Source organism: Pelodiscus sinensis, chromosome 13 (assembly GCF_052426305.1).
Source record: "Pelodiscus sinensis isolate ZL-2025 chromosome 13, ASM5242630v1, whole genome shotgun sequence".
NCBI lineage: Eukaryota > Metazoa > Chordata > Testudines > Trionychidae > Pelodiscus > Pelodiscus sinensis.
Window position 1 is genome coordinate 8,196,224 of NC_143064.1, and position 20,041 is coordinate 8,216,264.

The 20,041-nt window shown below is 41.1% G+C and overlaps 1 protein-coding gene across 4 annotated transcripts in view; it reads right to left on the reverse strand.

The window, feature by feature from the left end:
* AFF2 (ALF transcription elongation factor 2) overlaps positions 1-20,041 on the reverse strand; it is a 463,868-nt gene that overhangs the window by 37,741 nt on the left and 406,086 nt on the right. For 3 of the 4 annotated variants that reach the window (XM_075941079.2, XM_075941077.2, XM_075941080.2), the window contains 6 exons: positions 18,279-18,441; positions 16,731-17,750; positions 13,839-13,960; positions 5,787-6,015; positions 2,350-2,486; positions 1,710-1,773 (listed from right to left, as the gene is read on the reverse strand). In XM_075941079.2, the coding sequence (XP_075797194.2) occupies positions 1,710-1,773; positions 2,350-2,486; positions 5,787-6,015; positions 13,839-13,960; positions 16,731-17,750; positions 18,279-18,441 (1,735 nt within the window). The remainder of the gene's footprint in view (positions 1-1,709; positions 1,774-2,349; positions 2,487-5,786; positions 6,016-13,838; positions 13,961-16,730; positions 17,751-18,278; positions 18,442-20,041) is intronic. The other variant, XM_075941078.2, reaches the window with a different exon arrangement.

Sequence of the window (20,041 nt, forward strand, 5' to 3'; positions counted from 1 at the left end):
AGCGTCTGTGAGCCTTCCCGGTGTATAGATGTCAGCGTTCTGACTCAACATGCTCTGCTGAGTCAGTCTTCAGTAATCAGTGTGGGCCACCTTCTGTAAATGGGCATGTCAGGAGGTCTGGCTTCAGTGACAATCAGGGGCCGTTGCCAAAAACCTGACTCAGTTCTACAGAAAACATGCCAACCAGCTTTGTGCCCCTGAATCAGGCAAAGGCGCATGGAGAGCTGAGACTGGCAGCTTGATTCCTTCCCTCTTGGCTGTGTACCCCCGAAGTGGCAACATTTCTAAACAATGAATGGGACATTTTTTTTTCTGTTTGCCACCACAGTCAGTTGCAGGCATGAATGATAGATACGTTGCTGTCAAATACACTGATTGGCAGGAAAAATATTGTTTTTTGCCCTTAAAATAGATAGTCACCCAAGTCCTATTGGTTGTCCCTGCATATGATGTGTGTGTGTGTGTAAGCTTAAAGATCAGGCTCAATTTTATTTCATGGGGACCTTATTTAAAGGGAGCTGCTACATTGTACCTGCTGCGGCAGAGACGGGATAAAAATCTCCATTACAATACAATGGCCATACTGCAGAGCAGGTTGGATGAAGTTTGATGGAGCCATAGTCCATTAAAATGTGCCGTCTAAATCAAAATGCTTTGTTAAATCAGGTTGATTTCGTCGGAATTTTGTTTTGGAAGAAAACCAGAAAAAACGTTTGCCATTGTAGAAATTCTTGTTTCAACTTTTATAAGAAGAAACATTTTTTGTTATTTTCTAAGGGACCACAGGACTATTCATTGTTCTTAAAGAAGAAATCTGTCATTGTTTTGCTTTGAGGTGACATTTAAAAATTGTTTGTATCACATTATACACACTATAATATAGTTCAATGCTATCATAATGATTCAGTCCAGTCAAAGTGAGTTTTTGCTTGGAATTTTGTTTCATAGAGAATTCTGAAATTTTCAGTTTTGAAATCCTTCTGAAACAAAACTTCTTTGCATAGCTCTGGTAGGTCACTCTAATAAAAACACTGAGTTAAGAAGCTTCAGAGGAGTAGCAGAGTTAGACTGCACATGGAAAAACTTAAAAAACAACGAATAGTCTAGTAGCACCTTAACGACTAACAAAATGTTTTGTTCGTCTTTAAGGTGCTGCTAGACTATTTGTTCCTGAGTTAAAAGTTGGGGACAATGGTCAGACTTGGATTTGCTGTGATCAGCTCTTGGGCGTATCTAGACTATGCTAGACTTTCGGAAGAGGAGATGCAAATTTCTTTCGAGCTCACTTTTGAAAGCGGCACTTTCGAAAGTGAAAGTAATTGAGATGCGGTTTTGTCAGCGAACCCTCCCGTGTATCGACAAGCCACTTTTTCTTTAAAAATTAGGTTTATGTGGCTTGTCGACACATGGGAGAGTTCGCAGACAAAACCGCGTCTTAATTACTTTCACTTTTTCGAAAGTGCCGCTTTCGAAAGTGAGCTCGAAAGAAGAGATGCAAATTTCCACAAAATTTGCATATCCTCTTTCGAAAGTCTAGCCTAGTCTATGAAGTCTGATCCAAAATCCACTGAGATGAACAGAAAGACTCTTTTTGGCTTCAGTGGTCTTTGGATGAAGCCCATGACGTATCAGTCTATGCTTGATGGGTCCCTTCAGAAACACACAATTCAGTGCATGAAAAAAAAGGCAGGTAATGGATGGAAACCTACCAGGGCGTCTGCTTTGTGCTTTAACTTCTTAGCCTCTTGCATGTAATAGTCTGCATTGTGAAGCCTGCGGAGACAGTTAATTCTTTCAGTGCTACATTTTCATACTGCTGGACAAACATTATTTGAGAAGAATGCCCACCTTTTCTAACAGACAAATACGGCTACTTATTCGTTTAAATGTATTCTGATATTAATACAAAGTGGCTGAATGTAATACTATGGGCTGTGTCCATGTGACTGGTGGGCTCAAATGGCCAGCTGTGGAAAATAGCAGCCCAAAGGGGACCATTAACGTGAGCTGAATAGAGGAAAAGGCAAACTAATTCAAACCGATTAATTCTAACAAATTTCCATTACAAAAGCTAAAATAAAAACTAGAGAAGAATTACTCTGGAATTCAATACTGATAGTCCGAAAACTCGATAAAAATTCATTTGTCAAGTGAAAAACTCTGTACCATCCTGTCCATGAAAAGGGCTTGATTTTGCCTTCCCATTACAGGAATGACTCCTATTTTTGTGCCTTTGTAAAGACTGTCAATTCAGACCCTAAGCATATAACTCATATTTAGCAGAAAGAGATTATTAGACATCTAAATAAAATCTTACTGCCCATGCTTGGACTGTTTAATATTACATACATGTCATCAAATGTTATTTTAGGTCTTCTTGACTCGGATTTCCCATTGGAGATTGTAGGCATTGCAGACCAGACATCTGTTTCTAGGTGGCTGGTATCAAGGAGACTGTTTGTTGGTCTATTGTGAGTTTCCTCCTCCTATGGAAGAGAATTTTCATTAACTCTTTAAATTTTGACCCAAACACCTCTCGGTGTTAAACACAATGAAACAAAAGCAGAAAAACATTATTGGCACATCTTGAGGTTAAAATTCCGATCCTTGTTTACATTTTAGGAACCTCACAAACCACCCTGCTTTCCTTTCTAATACAAACGCCCTAGATTAATTAAGCACTGTGATTACATATTGCTCAGATGCCTGACCTCATTAACATATGCTTTCAAAAAGGTGTAAAGTCAGCATTGATACTGCAGAACAGTATTCACTAGAGACACTTATTAAAAGTGTTGGGAGGGGAAAGGGGTTTTGGAGCGTTGGCTGATTATACTTAGAGATATACTATAAGCCGTTAGCCTTGGCAATTGGAATTCATTTGTGAACTCTGTTTATAATCAGATGAACTAAATTACAGATTGACCAATGAACTATGGAAAACCCCTATAATATATTTTGGTGGGTGAATATTTCAGATACCAACTCAGTGGCTAAATCAAGCATGAGTCTGACAAATGATTCTGGGACCGATGGGGGAAACAGCCCGGCTGTTTACACAGCACTGTTTACTTGCTGACATATGCAGTTCATTTTGGCATTGATTTTGGTGGATGGCATGTGCACTGCTCTCGCAGTTTGAAGTAAAGTGACATGATGATATCAGAAAGCAATAGGGACGAGGGAATGAGGTAAAGTGAATTGTCACTTACATGCTAATGCAACTTGAGTGTTTTCATTTTACAATACAAGGTTGGCAACCTTTCATGACATGGGAAATTGTGAAAAATGAGGCCAAAGGCATCCATTTCTGTAACAGTCAAAAGGCAATGGAAGCAAACACGAAAGTCTTGCATTACAGAGACTTCATAATTAGGGTTTCTTCCTAAAATGGTCTTAAATTTAAGCATAATTTTACCATTTTTTCCTTTAAAAGCAGGTGTCCAATTGGTGTGACATTTCATACAATGCTAATTTTCACGCTTCTCGAATTTTCTAAGCAGTTTTTTTTTCTTTTCATAACTGTTTAAGAAGCAGCCTTTGAAAGTGGCTAAAAAGTTTCCTTTGTGGCCCTACTTTTCATTGTTTCCTGATATCTATTAAACACCCCACTACCGAGCTAGACGAAACTTGGCAGACAGGAGGCCTCTGAGGAGAACTGCTCAAACAGGAAGATTTTTAAAAGAATGTTGAATTTATGGTCATTTTTAGCTGTTATTCTCATAATAGCTCCAGGTTTATGGGCTGTGCATGCAAACTAACCAGATTGATGGAGGCCAGGTGCACGCAAGCCGGATAGATGGGGGAGGCTGGGTACACAGAATTCTGATTGATGGCTTGTGGGGGGTGATGGACACATCTGAGACTCACTGGTTGATGGGGACCAGGTGCACATAAATGTGACTGGTTCAGAGGAGGAGGACAAGAGGGGCTGGTCATGAACAAGCCTGGCTGGTTGATGCTTAGAAAGTGAGTACATGGAAGCCTGACTATTTGATTGAGAAGGGGGGGGAGGGAGAGAGAGCGATCGGAGCACATAAGCCTGATTGATGGGGCCCAATGCAGGAAAACCTGATTGATGGGTATGTTCAAACCCGATTGGGCGTACATAAAACCATCTCTAAGAGGAGCTATGTTTTTCTGTCAGATTCTATCCTACAGTGGAAAGGGCCTCATGTGCAGTTGCTGGTGGATAAAAATATTCTTTTCTTGCACTTCCAACATTCCCAAATCCACTCCGGCACCCCTCATGCAATGCCCATCCCTAATTATGCATGACAGGAAACCAAGGGAATTTCTACTTCAAGTATTTTGTTGTGAAGTGTGGAGCATAGCTACCCATAGAACACGCCTGCCGCAAACCCACCAAAGGAGATGGAAAGAGAGTCTACCTAGCTGCACACTCCTTGTCATTTCAGCTACCTTGTATAGCATGGACCTCCATGGTCTGGAACCCTGGGGACCTGACCGGCCTGAACAAGGGAATTTGCCGGACTAAGGGAGGTCCCTTGTTACTGGCCTTCCAGCCCCCCATGGCTCTACTTCCAGTCCTGGCCAGCTCCTCCTGCCCTATCTGGCTGTGCTGCCAGCGCTGGTTGGGCCCCTCCGCTGCAAGGCTCTCAACTTACTAGGGGGTCCACCTGTGCCTCATGCTCCTGGGCTCTCTGGTCCCTGCTGGATCACTGATGTTGCCGGATCAGAAAGTCCCGGTTTAGGGAGTTACAACCTATACTATGGAATATGAACGGCAACCGTTGCTCTGCTCTCCATGTGGATGTCAGCCTTCAATCTCTCGTCTTAACCGTCCTTCTGCACGTGCTCCTTTACCTATCTATCTTCTCCTGCCACAGTCAGCTCTTACACCAAACTTCAACAACTCTTAGTGTTGGGGATGGGTGGCGGGGGGAGGACGGGAGGAATAGAGTAATCAGGGAGAAGGGTGTCTCCATACAAGTAACAGCAGGGCAGTTTAGATTGTGCTGCATGTCTGTACTTTAATGGGCAAGTGTGTGCTCGGGGGTGGGAAGCGAGAGAGTCTGTAAAATTAGGATCTTGTTATTTCTTTGCGATCGTGGGATCGTGTCAAGCATTCCATGGGTATAACCACCCTAATTATTCTGCAACAGAGAGTTTTGTGTGTCACATTGGTAGCCTGATGAGAAAGATCTTGAGCTGGCAGAAACCAAAGAAAAGCAAGCAAAGGGAAGCAGAAAAACAGATGAGGGCAGATGAGAAAAAAAGCAAGTCAGGAGGCAGCTTTTGGTAGAAATGCAGGTGTTCAGATATTTGGTCCCAAGTATGGTACAGACAGACAATTTTTCACTGGCTTTTTATTGGGTAGTCATTTCAATCTACAATGCTTAGTTTAGCTGCAGTGCCTAATTGCCAGCTGAGAATTTGGGGATATTAGTCATGTGAAATACGCTAACATCATAAGAAATTCATCAAAGAAGGTATTTTTCTTTACATGTGTGGCTAAAGCTATATAGGCAGGAGGAGTAATTGCAGATAGCCCACTGCTGTAAATCTAGCCTCATAAAGCTGAGGGACCAGGTGTTCTAGTCAGTTACAATGTCAAATGGATGCTTAATGCGCTGATCTAAAAATGGAACTCGCAAGAGTGCTTGTGTACTGCTCTCCACCGCTCCACTCCTGCCGGCTCTTCAGTGGGGTTACGGGAGGATTTAAACAAAGATATTAAAAAAAAAGAGAGAATCAAACAGAGCAGAGCTTAGTTACTTTTGTTTTATCTTGTTCACTTTCAGCAACGCTGCTCAGTTACTTACACAGATTCCTTTGGGGTTCAAAGAGGATTTGTTCTCATTCTTTCTGTATTTAGAAGAAGAGGAAGAGCCGCTGGTCTGCAAGGAGTTTGTCATGCTGTTCTCCTGGCTGATGGAGCTGTTGTCACCGCTGTGCCGCCGGTGGGCTGGCTCATCCAGCAACGGAGACAGTGGAGGAGGGAACAACTTCTCTTCTCTTTTCTTAGTCACCTTTTTAACGGAACTCCCGCTACTGGGAAACAGACAAGGAAGGGTTGTGTTACAAGCCTCTGGGTATTTTCAAATCCTCTACATTGCCAAACACTGGATATTATCTCTGGGCATGTCTTCACTACAGGCTGGATCGATGGGCAGCAATCGATTCAGCGGGGATCGATTTATCATGTCTAATATAGATGAGATAAATCAACCGCTGACAGTTCTCTCATCGACTCTGGTACTTCACTAGAATTAGAAGAGTAGGTGGAGTTGATAGGGGAGCATCAGCTGTTGACTTACTGCAGTGAAAACACTGCGTTATGCAGACCTAAGTATGTCGACTTCAGCTAAATTATTGTCGTTGCTGAAGTTGCGTAAAACTTAGGTCGATGGCCCATGGTAATGTAGATGAGGCCTAACTTGAGGCCAAATTCTGCCCTCATCTGGACCCTGCCATTCCCATGTTCCATGATTATGAGTAGCAGGAGGCCAGCTACCTCAGACTTCTTTGCCTCTTCAATGACTACAAAAGCCTTTCGTTTGGTGGGACTATTTTGTTTGACTGTGTTAATACAGTTGTGGACACTTAAACACTAAACCGAGTCAATCGTCATCATGGAAGATTTAGGGACCCTAATCCCTCAAAGCACTTAAGCAGATGCTCAACTTTATGCATGGGAATAACTCTATTGAAGTTCAGAGGGACTACTCTCACGTGTAAAGATAAACATTTTAAACACATTGCTGAATTGGGGCCCATATGCTTGCTCTTAGCAAATATCCATCAGACAGTACAGCATGTGAATGAACTAAATAGTTTGTAACAGCTACCAAATAATAACCATAACAATAACATGATAATTATTTTATCGCACGAGTACAACTGATGTGCACCACTACAGAAAATGATTCAGAGCAGCTGGCAAAAGCTCTTGAATGAATACCAGTTAATGAATGAACCAGGTTTAGAAAATAAATATGGTTTTAACGTGAAAACTGAAACAATGCTGTGGTTGACTGTCTGTTTTGTATAGAAGAATGGTCAGTCGTGTATAAACTGTGGCTATGTACCACCCCCTCCAACCATTTAACATGTTAATTGGTCATGGATCTTTATTTTAGTTACTGCCCTTGTCCAGTCTATAAAGATTATTTGAATTTTAATCTTTTCTTAGACAACAAATATTGCACTACGAAGTCATTGACTTTTCCATGATTATTGAGTAACATTTTCAATAGCAAATTAAGTTAACAGGAATGTATGTATCCCTCTGAGTCAATTTCAGTAAGTGTTAGGAATTATAGATTTACAGTATCTCAAAGCAACAAATCAGAGAAGAACAAGCAATGCAAGATGCCTAATTCCTCAATCTGGTGATATTCAATCCCTTCCCCTTTATTCTGGTCCAGTTCTGTTCCCAAATATTACCAATTTCAATTATAACTGTGTCTATTTCAAACATTTTCACTAGCATGTCAATTTTAATAATACAAAAGTCTATCCTGGGACCCTAGTAGACTTTAAGCAATCAAAAACCCAATCCAGTGTATTGTCTTTGACACTCAGAAGCACTTTCAGTACAATTAATATATGGCTAAAACTATCCTGTTGAAAGCTCTTTATTATATGAAAGCTCTTCAAATTAAGGGATCTTCTCCAGCAGAGCTGTCCGTAGGATTTATGGGGCTCTACGTAGTAATATTAATCTGGTGCCCAGATACCCCATGGCAGCCGGGAGTGGGGGGAGCATTTTTTTTAGAGATATAATTCTATAATCTTCAGACACACACTAATGAAATATTTTTAATGCAAATTTTAAACTCAACTAACACAGTACATTCAGAAACTGACAAAATGTATTTGGGGTTGGCAAACGCTTGTTAAATGGCTTCATTACCACTTGAAATTTCTACAGTTCTAGTTATAACAACACTCAGACACACTTCTGTTCCCTCACTGTACGGTTGGGAAAGCATACCGGAAGGCCACACAGTCAGAATAAATCAGTGTCAGAGCTAAGAACAGGCCACTCACATCTCTTAGAGCAGAATCCTATCCATTGTACCATCCTGTGGTACATCCCAGGATCTGGCCTAGCCCAGGATCCATCCCTCCGTGTGTGCCCATGACAATAAGGTAGGAAGGTAGGTGGGAAATGAGTACTCTCACAAAAGAAAAATGAAAGTGGGTGATCCTGTGATCCTGCCCCCAACACTGTAAAATCTGAGGGGCTCTTCATCTCCCCCATAAGCAGGTTGTTGTGGAGAAGGGAGTTTGGTCTCATGGGTTAGTTCAAAATTATTTGCAGAAAGACTGAAGGTCAGTCAGCCTCCCACCTAAAGCCCCTGGTTAGGATGTGATGGTGCTCAGAGCTCCCCCTCGACAGTTCCGTAGTCCAGTTGATGGAATTCAGCCTGTGTGGAGTCTATCACTAAGACCTTTGGATGGGGGCGATCTTAGATAGCCACATAACAACCTAACCAGTGTTATGCAGTTGCTGCTACTAAGGGTGAAGTCAACGACTTCTAGAATAGGCTCAGCATTGGAGGGTGGGTAGCTTGAAAAGACTGCAGCTGACATGATAATTGCCTGTTCTCTTGGATAGGTTTCTTTGGATGTATATATAAAACAGCAACAGCCCTTTGAGTGTTTCAGCACCAGCTGCAGTTATGTATTTCATTAGCTGCCCTTTCAATCTAAAAGGGTTTCCGGGAAATTAAACTTCTGTAGTAACGTTATCCACTTCAGATTCATGATGTTAACAATAACCTCCATGAAATCAATTGTTGCCAGTAGTTAACTGGACTGTCACTTTGCTTTGGGCTGTTAATGAGCTAACAAACTGGTCTTTCATTGCGGTAATCACTAATTTTGAATGAGTTTATTGCACTGATCACCTGGACTCAATGATTTAATTTGCTGGCATGATTGTTAATTAAATTATATTTATAATCAAGTGAGAAACATAAAAATACATGAAAAAATACAAGCCGAATTGATGGTCTTGTGGCTGCAGGGTTTAATCTTTGTGTCTGAGAAGGCCAATTATGAAAAGAATGAAAAGTCGTCCTGTCTGGGTTTTCCAGTCTTGTTTATTGTCCGGTATGAAGTAAGCCACAAGGGAGTCCGTGTATGAAGGATGAGGAATTTTCATCTACTCTCGAATTTCAAGCGGCCACTCTTTACCCGTACTTTATCCACTCATTGTAATCTGCTATCGTATCTCTGGCCCATTAGTGAGACAAAGCCATTGTGTAGGCCAGTCACTTGGCTCTACCTTCCCTCTACTCTCCCTGTCTCCAAAGAAATGCTTCACACTGATGGTGCATCTAATCTTCTGCAGGGGGGTTAGCAGGGAAAGGTCATTCTCACATTAGGTAGGACAATGTGGCAGCAACTGAATGAAGCTGAAGTCTTTGTCATAGATGTACTAGGGTAGTTTTATTGTGACTAACACTATAACGAAAGCTGTTGTGACTACCCAAGGCTGTGTCCAGACTCGAAGGTTTTTTCAAAAAAAGTAGCCTTTTTTCGAAAAAACTTCTCCTGCGTCTAGACTACAGCCGTGTTCTTTCGAAATTAAATCGAAAGAACACGGCTTTTCTTTCGACGGTGGAAAACCTAATTTCACGAGGAAGAACGCCTTTTTTTGAAAGTGCTCTTTCGAAAAAAGGCGTTCTTGAATGCAAGCAGGGCTTTTTCGAAAGAGAGCGTCCAGACTGCCTGGGTGCTCTCTTTCGAAAAAGCGGCTTGCTTTTTCAAAAGTACTGCTTGCAGTCTAGACGCTCTTTTTCGAAACTATCTTTCGAAAAAGCCTCTTTCGAAAGAGGCTTGCAGTCTAGACGTAGCCCAAGAGACTAGCAGATATATGTTGTCTAGCACAGGGGCATCTTTAACGAAATATATACCAAAAACGTATACAAAAATCTAGGAAATACCCTAAAATGGTTGCTTAAGACAGATAGGTGGCTGCTAAAAGTTGGTCATGTTTCACTGTATGGGCTTAATTTGAAAACCAGGTTCTCATTTTGCATCTGCAAATAACTGCTGGTGTTGTTACGCATGCTCAAATGCTAGCAAGTAGCAGTCTAATAATGGGACTGTACCCACAAATTTGATAGCTAGACATTAACTGTCATTATCTGCATGCGCATTTAATTACTCCTGTAAAATGGCACATGTAAGTAAATAACTGTATTAACAAAGGCAATAAAATAATAATAAAAATAAAACTGCTTGTGCAAAATGGATGGCCAATCTATGAAATTAAAAAAAAGTCTATATGCTTAGCATCCAAAGCAGAGGTGGGCAAAAGGGACTCCGTGGGCTGCCTCCGGCCTGCCAAGTGGGTTGATCTGGCTCGCGGAAGTCCTGCCGCTCCCCTGCTCCAGGCCAATCAGGGCCAAGGGATGGCGGAGTTGCAGTGCTAAGAGTCAACCCAGGCAGTGAGGAACCTTGGCGTGCTGGAGGGCAGGGAGCGAGAGACTTTGCGCTCCCCCTGGCCAATCAGGGTCTAGGGGTGGGGAGAAGCAAGGAAGCATCCTGGTCCTGCCCCTTCCACCTGAGACTTCACGCCTTCTAAGGCAGCCTGGGGCTGCTTCAAAAATTTCTGAAGTAGCCCCCGGTCAAATATTATTGCCCACCCCTGATCCAAAGCAATCTCTAGAAAACAGATATTTACGTCAACTTGAAATCCTGTATGTTCAGAATATAATACTGAACCTCTAAATACTCTCTCTTCTCTGCTCCTGTTATCCTGTGGACTTAATAAGGGAAGACTGTACACAAATATTATGTACTACCTAAAACAAAAACCTAAGATGGAGTTAATACAATTGTCATCAAGTATATATAAAATTAACTCAGCAGATCCTCCCTAACCAACAAACTTTACAAGTCATGGTAAAAAAAAAAATCTGTCTCATCCTGCTTTTCGGATTCAGTATCCTAGGGCATCTTCCTAAACCCACATGTAAATGGAAAGACTCCCATGAACTTCAAGGCTCTAGTGTGATAGTGAGGTTTCTTGTTACTAAAAATAACAGTTACTAATACATTGTGACATTCTAGCAATAATTAAAATTGAATGGTAATGATTTAAATAATTATAAATAGTATACTGTGGTTCAGATCTGGGAAGATACAAACATCCAGAACTATGTATAAGAATATACAAGCAGACAGATGCTAATTATTTGTGCAATTACGACAGCTGCATAATGAAAATGGGATACTTGTGTGTACAAGTGGTTACAAGGTGCATAACTGACCATCTGAGCACGCAAATACGTCATTTTCTTGTGCAATGATGGAAACCGCATGTGCAAATTAGGCATTTAATTGCCCAAACATTGATGCAGGTGGCTTTTAAAAAACCTATCTTTGTGATATGGTATCTTTGCTTGCGCTATTGTTTCGGTTTACTGAGGGCCAGTTTAAAGTAATTAGGGACCTAAAGACTCAGACTGATTTGCATTGATTTTAATGGGAGTTAGACATCCAGGCACTTTTGAAAATCCAAGCAGGCACTGATTGCACCGCGAGGCACCTAAACTCCTTTAAAAATCTACCCCCTGGATCCTGCTACTTCAATCGGCTCTGTGTGGTGCATCCTTGCGACCAAGAGGGATCCGCATACCTGCAAAGATTAATTCACTCGGACATGATTGTAGGATATCTGCAAATTTGCAGGGCTCTAGATACAAAATGTGTATCTGCATTCATATCCACAAAAATAAGCCACGGCTATCTGCATCCGCAGCCGCTGATGCGGATACCAGCAGATTTGTAGGGCTCTATTTATCGGTGATGGAAAACAAAACCGCTCCAAAAGCTTAAAAATAAGCCAGGACTGTGCAGAAATTTGTCATTACACATTCCATTCCCTAGTCCTGGGATGAGGGTTGATCTACATTCCGCTGCCCATCACTGCGGGTTTCAGACCTGCATGAGCAACCAACTTAGGGTTTGTGTAAATTGTTCTCATAAGATCTAGATAACTAACGTGACATGATCCCAGCCTCCTTAGCGTCAGTTGCTAAGGAGTAAAAAATGTAGGTTCACAGCCCACGGTGGATGAGAGAAAAAGCTAACATGGAAATAACTATTGATGAACACAATTATATTTTAACAGAGAATACCAAAGAGTGGAAAGCGCTAAGGAATCAAATTAATGACCTGGAAAACAAGCTCAAATTAAGAAACATCAGGTTGGGATTGGATCCCTAGGGCTTGTTTGAGTCAGGAAAAGAATTGTTTGTAATGGATAACGGAGGTGTTGGGGATGGACAATTTTTTATTCCCTCTGCAATATATTTCAGTTCACTGTATTTTTAGGAGTGACAATCGGGAACACCCATCATATTGCTTTCTACATGTGCAATGTGTTACGGACCACACCATCACCTGCCGATCATCTGCCTTTTCCAGATTCAACAACATAGAGGATCATACTGTGTTCTAATTTTCTTAGGGGTAAATCTGGACAAAGCCGAGTTACTCTGTAATTAAAAGAGTGTAAATAAGACTATAATCTGCTCTATGGAATTCATAATAGCTTTAAAAGATGAAATTAGATAATTTATTTCAGAACTTCTTCATAAATTTAAATACTGCTACTATGATAACTTTTCCATAAGATGATGTACTTTCTGAGCCTGATTCTTGGCTTGCAACAGTGGAAATCAGAAATGACACCTCTGAAGCCAATAAACGTGTAAAACTGATCGGGCTTTTTATATTTACAGTATGTTAATGCTGTGATTATAATAGTATTAAATGTCTTTCAAATGGTGCCTGATTGCTGATGCATTATAGCCATGTCAAACAAAATGCATTATTTCCGAAAAATATTAATTATATAGTGATACATACCCTGAAAAATAAAGCGATATTTATAGTTTAGTACTTTCTGTAAGTTTTGTACTGCATGAGGTTAACATAACAGGATTCTGCTAAGCATTTAGCAGGACAGCTTCATAGTTCAGGAGAAATCATATTTAGAATAAGGACTTCGTTCCATAACTAGAATTAGACAATTTTGGAACAAACCATCAAATATATATAACTTAGAGATTTATGTCCATCTCCAAGTCCATTTCTTCAAGAACTCCTCCAAAATGGTAAGAGCTAGGACTACCAAAATTGGTAGGCAGCTTCCTCTTATCTTAACTTAAAGCAAGGTCAGGGTTTGGTTGTGACAGGAAAGCAGGATGTGCCTGGAAGTTGATTGTTTTCCATAACATGGAAAGGGAAGGGCAGGCAGAGAGCACAGGGGAGAGCTATCCTACAGAGTCACCGCGTCACCAATAAAGTCTCCAGCTGGGGATGAACCTCATCATCTTTCAGGTAAGTGGCTGCCTCCTTGCCTCACGTCCCTCCTCACAGCCCCAGTGCCCCTTCTCCCCGCCAACAACGCTGGGTAAGCCTCCTAGCATGGATCTATTTGTAAAGGCCAAATATTGCTCCCTCTGAGGTGAATGGCAAAACCACTGTTGGTTACAATAAAACCAAGATTTGGCCCCCAGAAAATGAAAGCTATATATTCCTGCAGATTTTCAGTGGAAAACTCCCGATGTTCAGGGCAGGGATAATCAGGGCAGCGTGGACTTGGCTGAGCAGACAAAATACACAGGGATACCAACACTTCAGTGTGTTGGTGATACTGTGGTTTCTGTGCGCCTAGCAAAAAGATTATTCAAGTCTATTCAGAAAACATGGATCCCCCTACATGACAGACGGGAGCAATGATACTAATCTACGGGGGATAACCCCCAGGACTTATCACCAAGTTCTACAACAAATGCTTTTGAAGAGCATGGTTATGAAATCACAGCTCAGTATTAGGAAAAACTTACTCTTTAGTGCTGGTTAATCTGTGATTAGGTATCGGAGAAATACACGGCGGAAGTAGGCATGAGGCCGAGGTGTCCTCCAGGCGCTGTTTCTTGCTTTCACCAAATGTATCCAAGCTTTCAGACTGTTGAACACAACAAGAACGGCTTGATAAAATGCAGCATCGAAGCACAATTTCATTTTACCATTAAAAGAAAGTCAACAATCCCAGCATATTTCTTTTGTAGGAGTAGTAGCAGCAGCTAAAATACTGATATCTAAGAGAAGTGAAAATACCTAAAAAGAAATGGTATTGCAACGCATGACAACATTATATGGCAACTAACCCAGGTGGCGAATTGTAAAGCAAATTGCACACTCTACTATAGTTTGCTTTGGTACTGCATCATACGTAATAAATAATCAAGATCTAAGGACCCGAGTGAGCAAAATCTCATTCATGTATCTTTTACTCATTAAGAGACTTGATGTCAATGGGAGAACATTCATGAGTAAGGATTAATTGGATGACTGGGAGGCTACAGGTCTGATCCCTAAAGTGGCAGTGATTAGCAAGGGGCAGATGGTTCAAAATATACCTTCACAAATTCCCGGCTGCATGACCTCACTGCCTGAACTAAGAAGATATAAGTAAAGCTGATTACTGCTCTGCCCTGCCAACCTTCATACCAGCTCTCAAACCTATCCGCTTGTGCCTTAAATACATCTTTTAATAAAATCATTTAGAAACCCCAATCAGCCTCTTCCTGCCATGTTTTAAACGCCTGCAGCCCGGCGGTACCCTAGTGAGCGTTTTGCTCCCGCGTCACTGTGAGCGATAATACTGCTAAGCATACAAGAATCAAAATGGAAAAGGGCTATTTTAGTGCTCAGCTGAGCATTTTTATTCTAGTGGAATGCCCTACCACTCCTGACGGTGGACCTTTGCATGGTGGCTCGTGACCCAAAGATCCAGATAATGCAGTGAGAAAGTCCCCCCAACTCTTTTATATAGCTCTTCATGTTCCTGGAACCCTGGACTTAGCTATCAGTACAGTAATCTTCTTTTACCCAGGATTCACTACTCTGAGACTATCTCACCCCACTGACTTAGCAATTCTACAAGCGATTAGCAAATAATTTGCATAAACCCTGGCACATGTGTGCATACACACAAAACACACAGTCGCACCAATCCTTTCTTTCTGCCTAATTTTAATTCACAGGCAAAAAGGAAAACCAGAGATACAGCTCCTGCAGGCTGTACTCATGTGAATATTCCCACTGAAGTCAATGTGAGTATTCACATGAGTCAGGGCTGCAAGTCATTGTCATGTATCAACTCTCTCCTTCTATCTTCAGACTGCTCTAAATCAGCATTTTAATGCAGTTCAGGAGGCCAATGGAACTGATAGCTGAAGTCACATTCCCAGTGATTTATACAATTTGAGGAATAAAAATATGAAAGGATGTCTTCTCTGTGAGAGACCAGAGCATAACCATTTCAGCTGGAAAATCCCTCTACAAAAATTCATTTATGAAATAAAACCTCCGTTTCTTTCTGAAAACACATTTTAGTTTGAAGCATACTATCATATCCCTGAAGATAGGATACCCATGGGCATAAAAACATAAAACACATGATAAAACATAGTCCCTTAAGTCAAAATGCATTCACCATTTCAGGTAGTTGGAAAGGGAGAGCAGCTAATTAAGCAAATCTTATTTCTAGAAAACGCATTTGTTTATATAAAACAATACATTTTTAAAGACAGAATTCACCAGTAGCATAAGCCACTCCATTGACTTGAATGAAGCAACAGAGGTGAATTGATTTGTAACTCTCCAGACAATAAAAAATCTGCCTTTCAAACGGAGGTCACATTTTCTGGGTACACTCAAATTTCAATAATTTGCACTAGTTCTTGGAAATCTCACTGTAGATTACTGAACCCTCCAAACCAATGGGGAAGCGAACAACCACAATGAAAAAGCACAAAAGACACATCACCAAATATACCATGTTCATTGATTATGACAGAGTTTGGTTTTAAATAGTTTATGATGAAAATTCACAATGTGCTACAGGTTGAACCTCTCTAGTCCAGCATGGATCTGATCGGTGCCAAACCAGAGAATTTGCCAAACCACGGGAAGTCAATACTGTCTAGCAGCATTATCAGCTCTTCCACTACTTACTGGGCTCTTAAGGCAGTGTAGACAGCAGACTTCCTGCTGTGTAGACAGCGCCAAAAGCTGAAATAAGCTACGCAACTTGAGCTACATCAATTGCATAGCTTAAGTCAAAACATCTTATTTCGGCTTTTGGCTCTGTCTACACAGCAGGAAGCCCGAGAAAGAGCATTCTCCCTCCAACTTCTCTTACTCTTCGTAAAAGGAGGATTACAGGAGTCAGAGTAAGAATTCCTCCAGTTCGACATTATTTTGACATTCTGTCTAAATAACTGCTTGCAGTGTAGATGAGGACTATGTTATTTTTGAATAACTGCTATGTAGACGTACCCTTAGAAGACATTTAGGGGTGAATTAGAAATCAATAATAGCACAGAACACTGAGAGCCAGTACTGGTGGCTGAAAACAAAGTTTATGGGACCCCAGGAAACTTGGCCACCCCCATGATAAATGGTTCAATGGCCATGCTAAAATCATACTAGAGCATGGATGTTGCTGGACTAAAGAGGTTCAACCTGTAGTAAATGCAGTTTAACACCTTTTGTTAGAAATAACCAAGTCTTGGTCATATGTTACCAATATGATACTGACTTTTGAATTAAATCTTTGCTGAGAGGTTTTGGGGCAGATATAAAGAAATGCAGATCTACTGAATCTGTTACATGCTGAGCAGACACATGGAAATGGAGTGATTTCCCTCGGACTACCACAACAAATTTACCTTGTGCTTCCTTTTGGACTTTGTGGAGGGCTTTTCAGCAGCTGCGGTGGGAGACTCTCGAGATGGTCGCCTGTGTTTCACACTCGCCTCTCGTGGTTCAGTTTTCACAGATGCCGGCTCACAGGGCTCATGTCCAGGTATCCTAGAGAGTAAACTAAGATCTATTTTCACCCAAAGGGATTTGAGTTCTTCATATTCCCTCAGCGGGGACAGAAGTTCATTTTGCACCACTGGGATGGGTGAAAAGAGTTGTTCCTCTAAATCATTGCTGGTTTGGTCTATCGATGTGTTGCTGCTGTTGCTAGTTAAACTACATACGCTGAGGACGTTCCTATTAGAGTCTTTTACTTTGATACCATTGGCAGGCCCACTGAAAGCTGGCAATATTTTAGCCTGCAGGCTCTCTTCCTGGTCTGTGTTTGAATCAGAAGTAGACGAATCGGTTTCAATAAATTCACGGGATTTAGGAACAGTTTTGCTAGGGCCTCTGTTCTTTTTCTTCTCAGAAGCAAGTCCCGTGCTAGTCCTTGGTTCTTTTCTTGGAGCTGTCTTCCCAGCCGCTGCTTTTGTGCGAACTTTCGGCTGCTCTGGGGCTTCCTGTGTCTCTTTTTCTTTGGGAGTGTTGCTGGTATTATTTGGTTTGGGCCAGTTATACTCTTCTATGCTGGAAGTCCTTTCTACCTTTTTGGGTTGCTTTTTACCAGGAGTCCTTTGTGAAGCTGGCTCATTATGAGCTGGTGACTTCTGCTTGGAGCTTTTCGCCTCTGGAGTTTTTTGGGCAACTCGTGGTTTGGCTTTCTCCCGGATGGGACTAAGGACGGCCCTATCTTTGGAATCAGTCTGGGGCAGACTGTTATTAAGCTTCCCTTTGTTTTGTCCTTCAGTCTGCTGGCTGCTCTGAGACTGAGAACTGTTCTCACTATGAGTCTCATTTTGGTTGCTGATAATAGTCTTGTTATGGGGATTCACTTTATTTAGCCATTTATCCAGCTGCCACTTGTTTGTTGAGGGAGGTTCAGGCTGCAGATTGAAGAGCGATAGGAAACAAATCTTAGAGAAGCAATGCATTTTAATTTAAACCACAATTACATTTTTAACACAGCCTTTTATTTCAGTCAACCAGTGGTTATTGCTACTTTTACTGTAGTATTTATGGTTAATTAGCTTCCTTATCTAGTTTACAATGCGGCCCTGGAGAAATTTAATACAACAAAAAAGTTAAGCAGGTCCCTGAAGAAAATTTTTCGTTGTGTTGCCTTTTCTTAGTCTCAGACGAACACCGTGTCAATAAAATCTTCCCTGATACTGGGCAAAAAAATCTAAATATTTCTCTGAAGTAACTGAAACGTAGGCCAGAAGTTGTTCCCAAAGCTAAAATGAGTGTGTGCATCATGTGTTTAACAGTACAAAGGGAGAAGAGAGCAAATAACAGTAAACAGAAAAGGACATTTCAGTTTTCTGAAGGATAAAGGGATTTCGCTTTCAATGACAATGCTCTTTCCTGAGCTTGTGCTGAGAGTAGGGGAGGGGATGAGTTCACAGCTTTACCTCTGGAGTTGCGCTGCGCGACTCTTCGTTGCACTCACTGTCACTGGAGCTGCTTTCACTATCAGAATCGGATTCGGAGCTGCTCTCGGACTCACTGGAGCTCCCAGAACCGCCGCTGGAATGTGTTAAAACCACACTGTGTGCTGTCTGCAAAGGAAGGCCACTGTGGAAGAAAGACGGACACTTAGAGGAATAGGCGACTTTCCCAATTTTCATTTTAAAAGATCGGATGTAGGAAAATGTATGGCGACAATGCTGGTCATGCAGTCCTTACTCCGCCTCAATTCCCAAGTGCTTCATTTTGACTCAGCAAAGTCTCAAAGGGGAATTTTGCTCAGTAAGGAGTGAAAGATCCAGCCACTGTGTGTAAATACTTTGAGTTTATACTTCATAGGACACATTTATAATGCTGTTAAATAAAATAAAATAAAATAAAAATAATAATAATAATACTAATAATTACAACCCAGTGAGAAACAGCTTAGTACCGCGAGTCTGAGCTTATTATCTTAAGAGCGGCAAAAACTAATGCTCATATTTAAATAATTTACAAATGGAAAAAATGGTCTCTTCATTTTTTGTCATGACATTTCTAAGTTATGTCCAAATGAAAGACATTAGGCAATGAATATTGGACAAAACGTTTAATTTTAAATGACTATTTTTTGTTTTTTGGACTGTAGGATACAAAACCCATATATTCATAACCACGGTCCAGAGGTTCCAGGGATTCTTTCTCTGTAGTTGCTTTTTCTACTCATGCTTGTGATAGTACACAACGACCACAGAGCTCCTGTTGAAAATGAACAGGCCTAAAAATGAACTTACTTTTCAGCATACATACCCCTCCTCTTCCAATGTATAAAAAACCCTCCACTGTCATCTTTTCCAGCACGTATTTTAACACCAGTGGATGTAAAGAAAATCAGTTTTCAATATTATGGGTGTTTGCTCATCAGACTCTTCATAAACTCATGTTTGATTTTAAGATCTTCATCAAAGAGATAACATAAGAATTATGTCTGTTCAACTGATCTATTCGGCAACTGATGATTGATTATACATTTTTGAAGCTGACAAAGCAAAGTGTTTGAAAGTTGACACAATTTGCTTGTACTCCTTTATGGATGTCCAATACTCTACCTCCAATTATCAGATGCCTCGTGAGACCCATACAGAAACACCTTGGCAAGCCTACGAGTTTTCGGTGAATGATAACCCTTATTTTCCCTCTCTTAACTTTTTAATCCCCCTTTTTTTCCAAGAAGGACTATAGCCACATTTGGAAGTGCTCTCCCTCATGCCAATAAAACCAGTTCAACATCCGTGAGGAACCCTCATGGGAAAGATACAGTAACCAATGCACTTGGACTAATGAGGGCTATAAAAATTCTGTGTGTGATCCCATTCCACTAAAATCAGTGGAAATGTTGCCACTGACTTCAATGGCAGCAATATCTATCCCTTAACAGTTTCCTCTCAGTGACATTCCCTTTCCACCCACATACTTACCTGTTTTGTAGTCATACCTCCCCCACTGAGTGGGAAGGTAATTATATCTTTAAACACCACAATGACCCTTCACAACCCAGCACTAGTGGGAGTGGAAAAGTCTTCTCACAACATGCCCTCCCATCCTTAAAGAGATTTCACTTCTAATCTAAATGTGAATGATTACATCTCAAGTGAACTATGCAGATGAAAAGAGCCCTGCTTGGACAGGAATGAAAAACATTCTAAATGACGTTGTAACTTACAAGTTT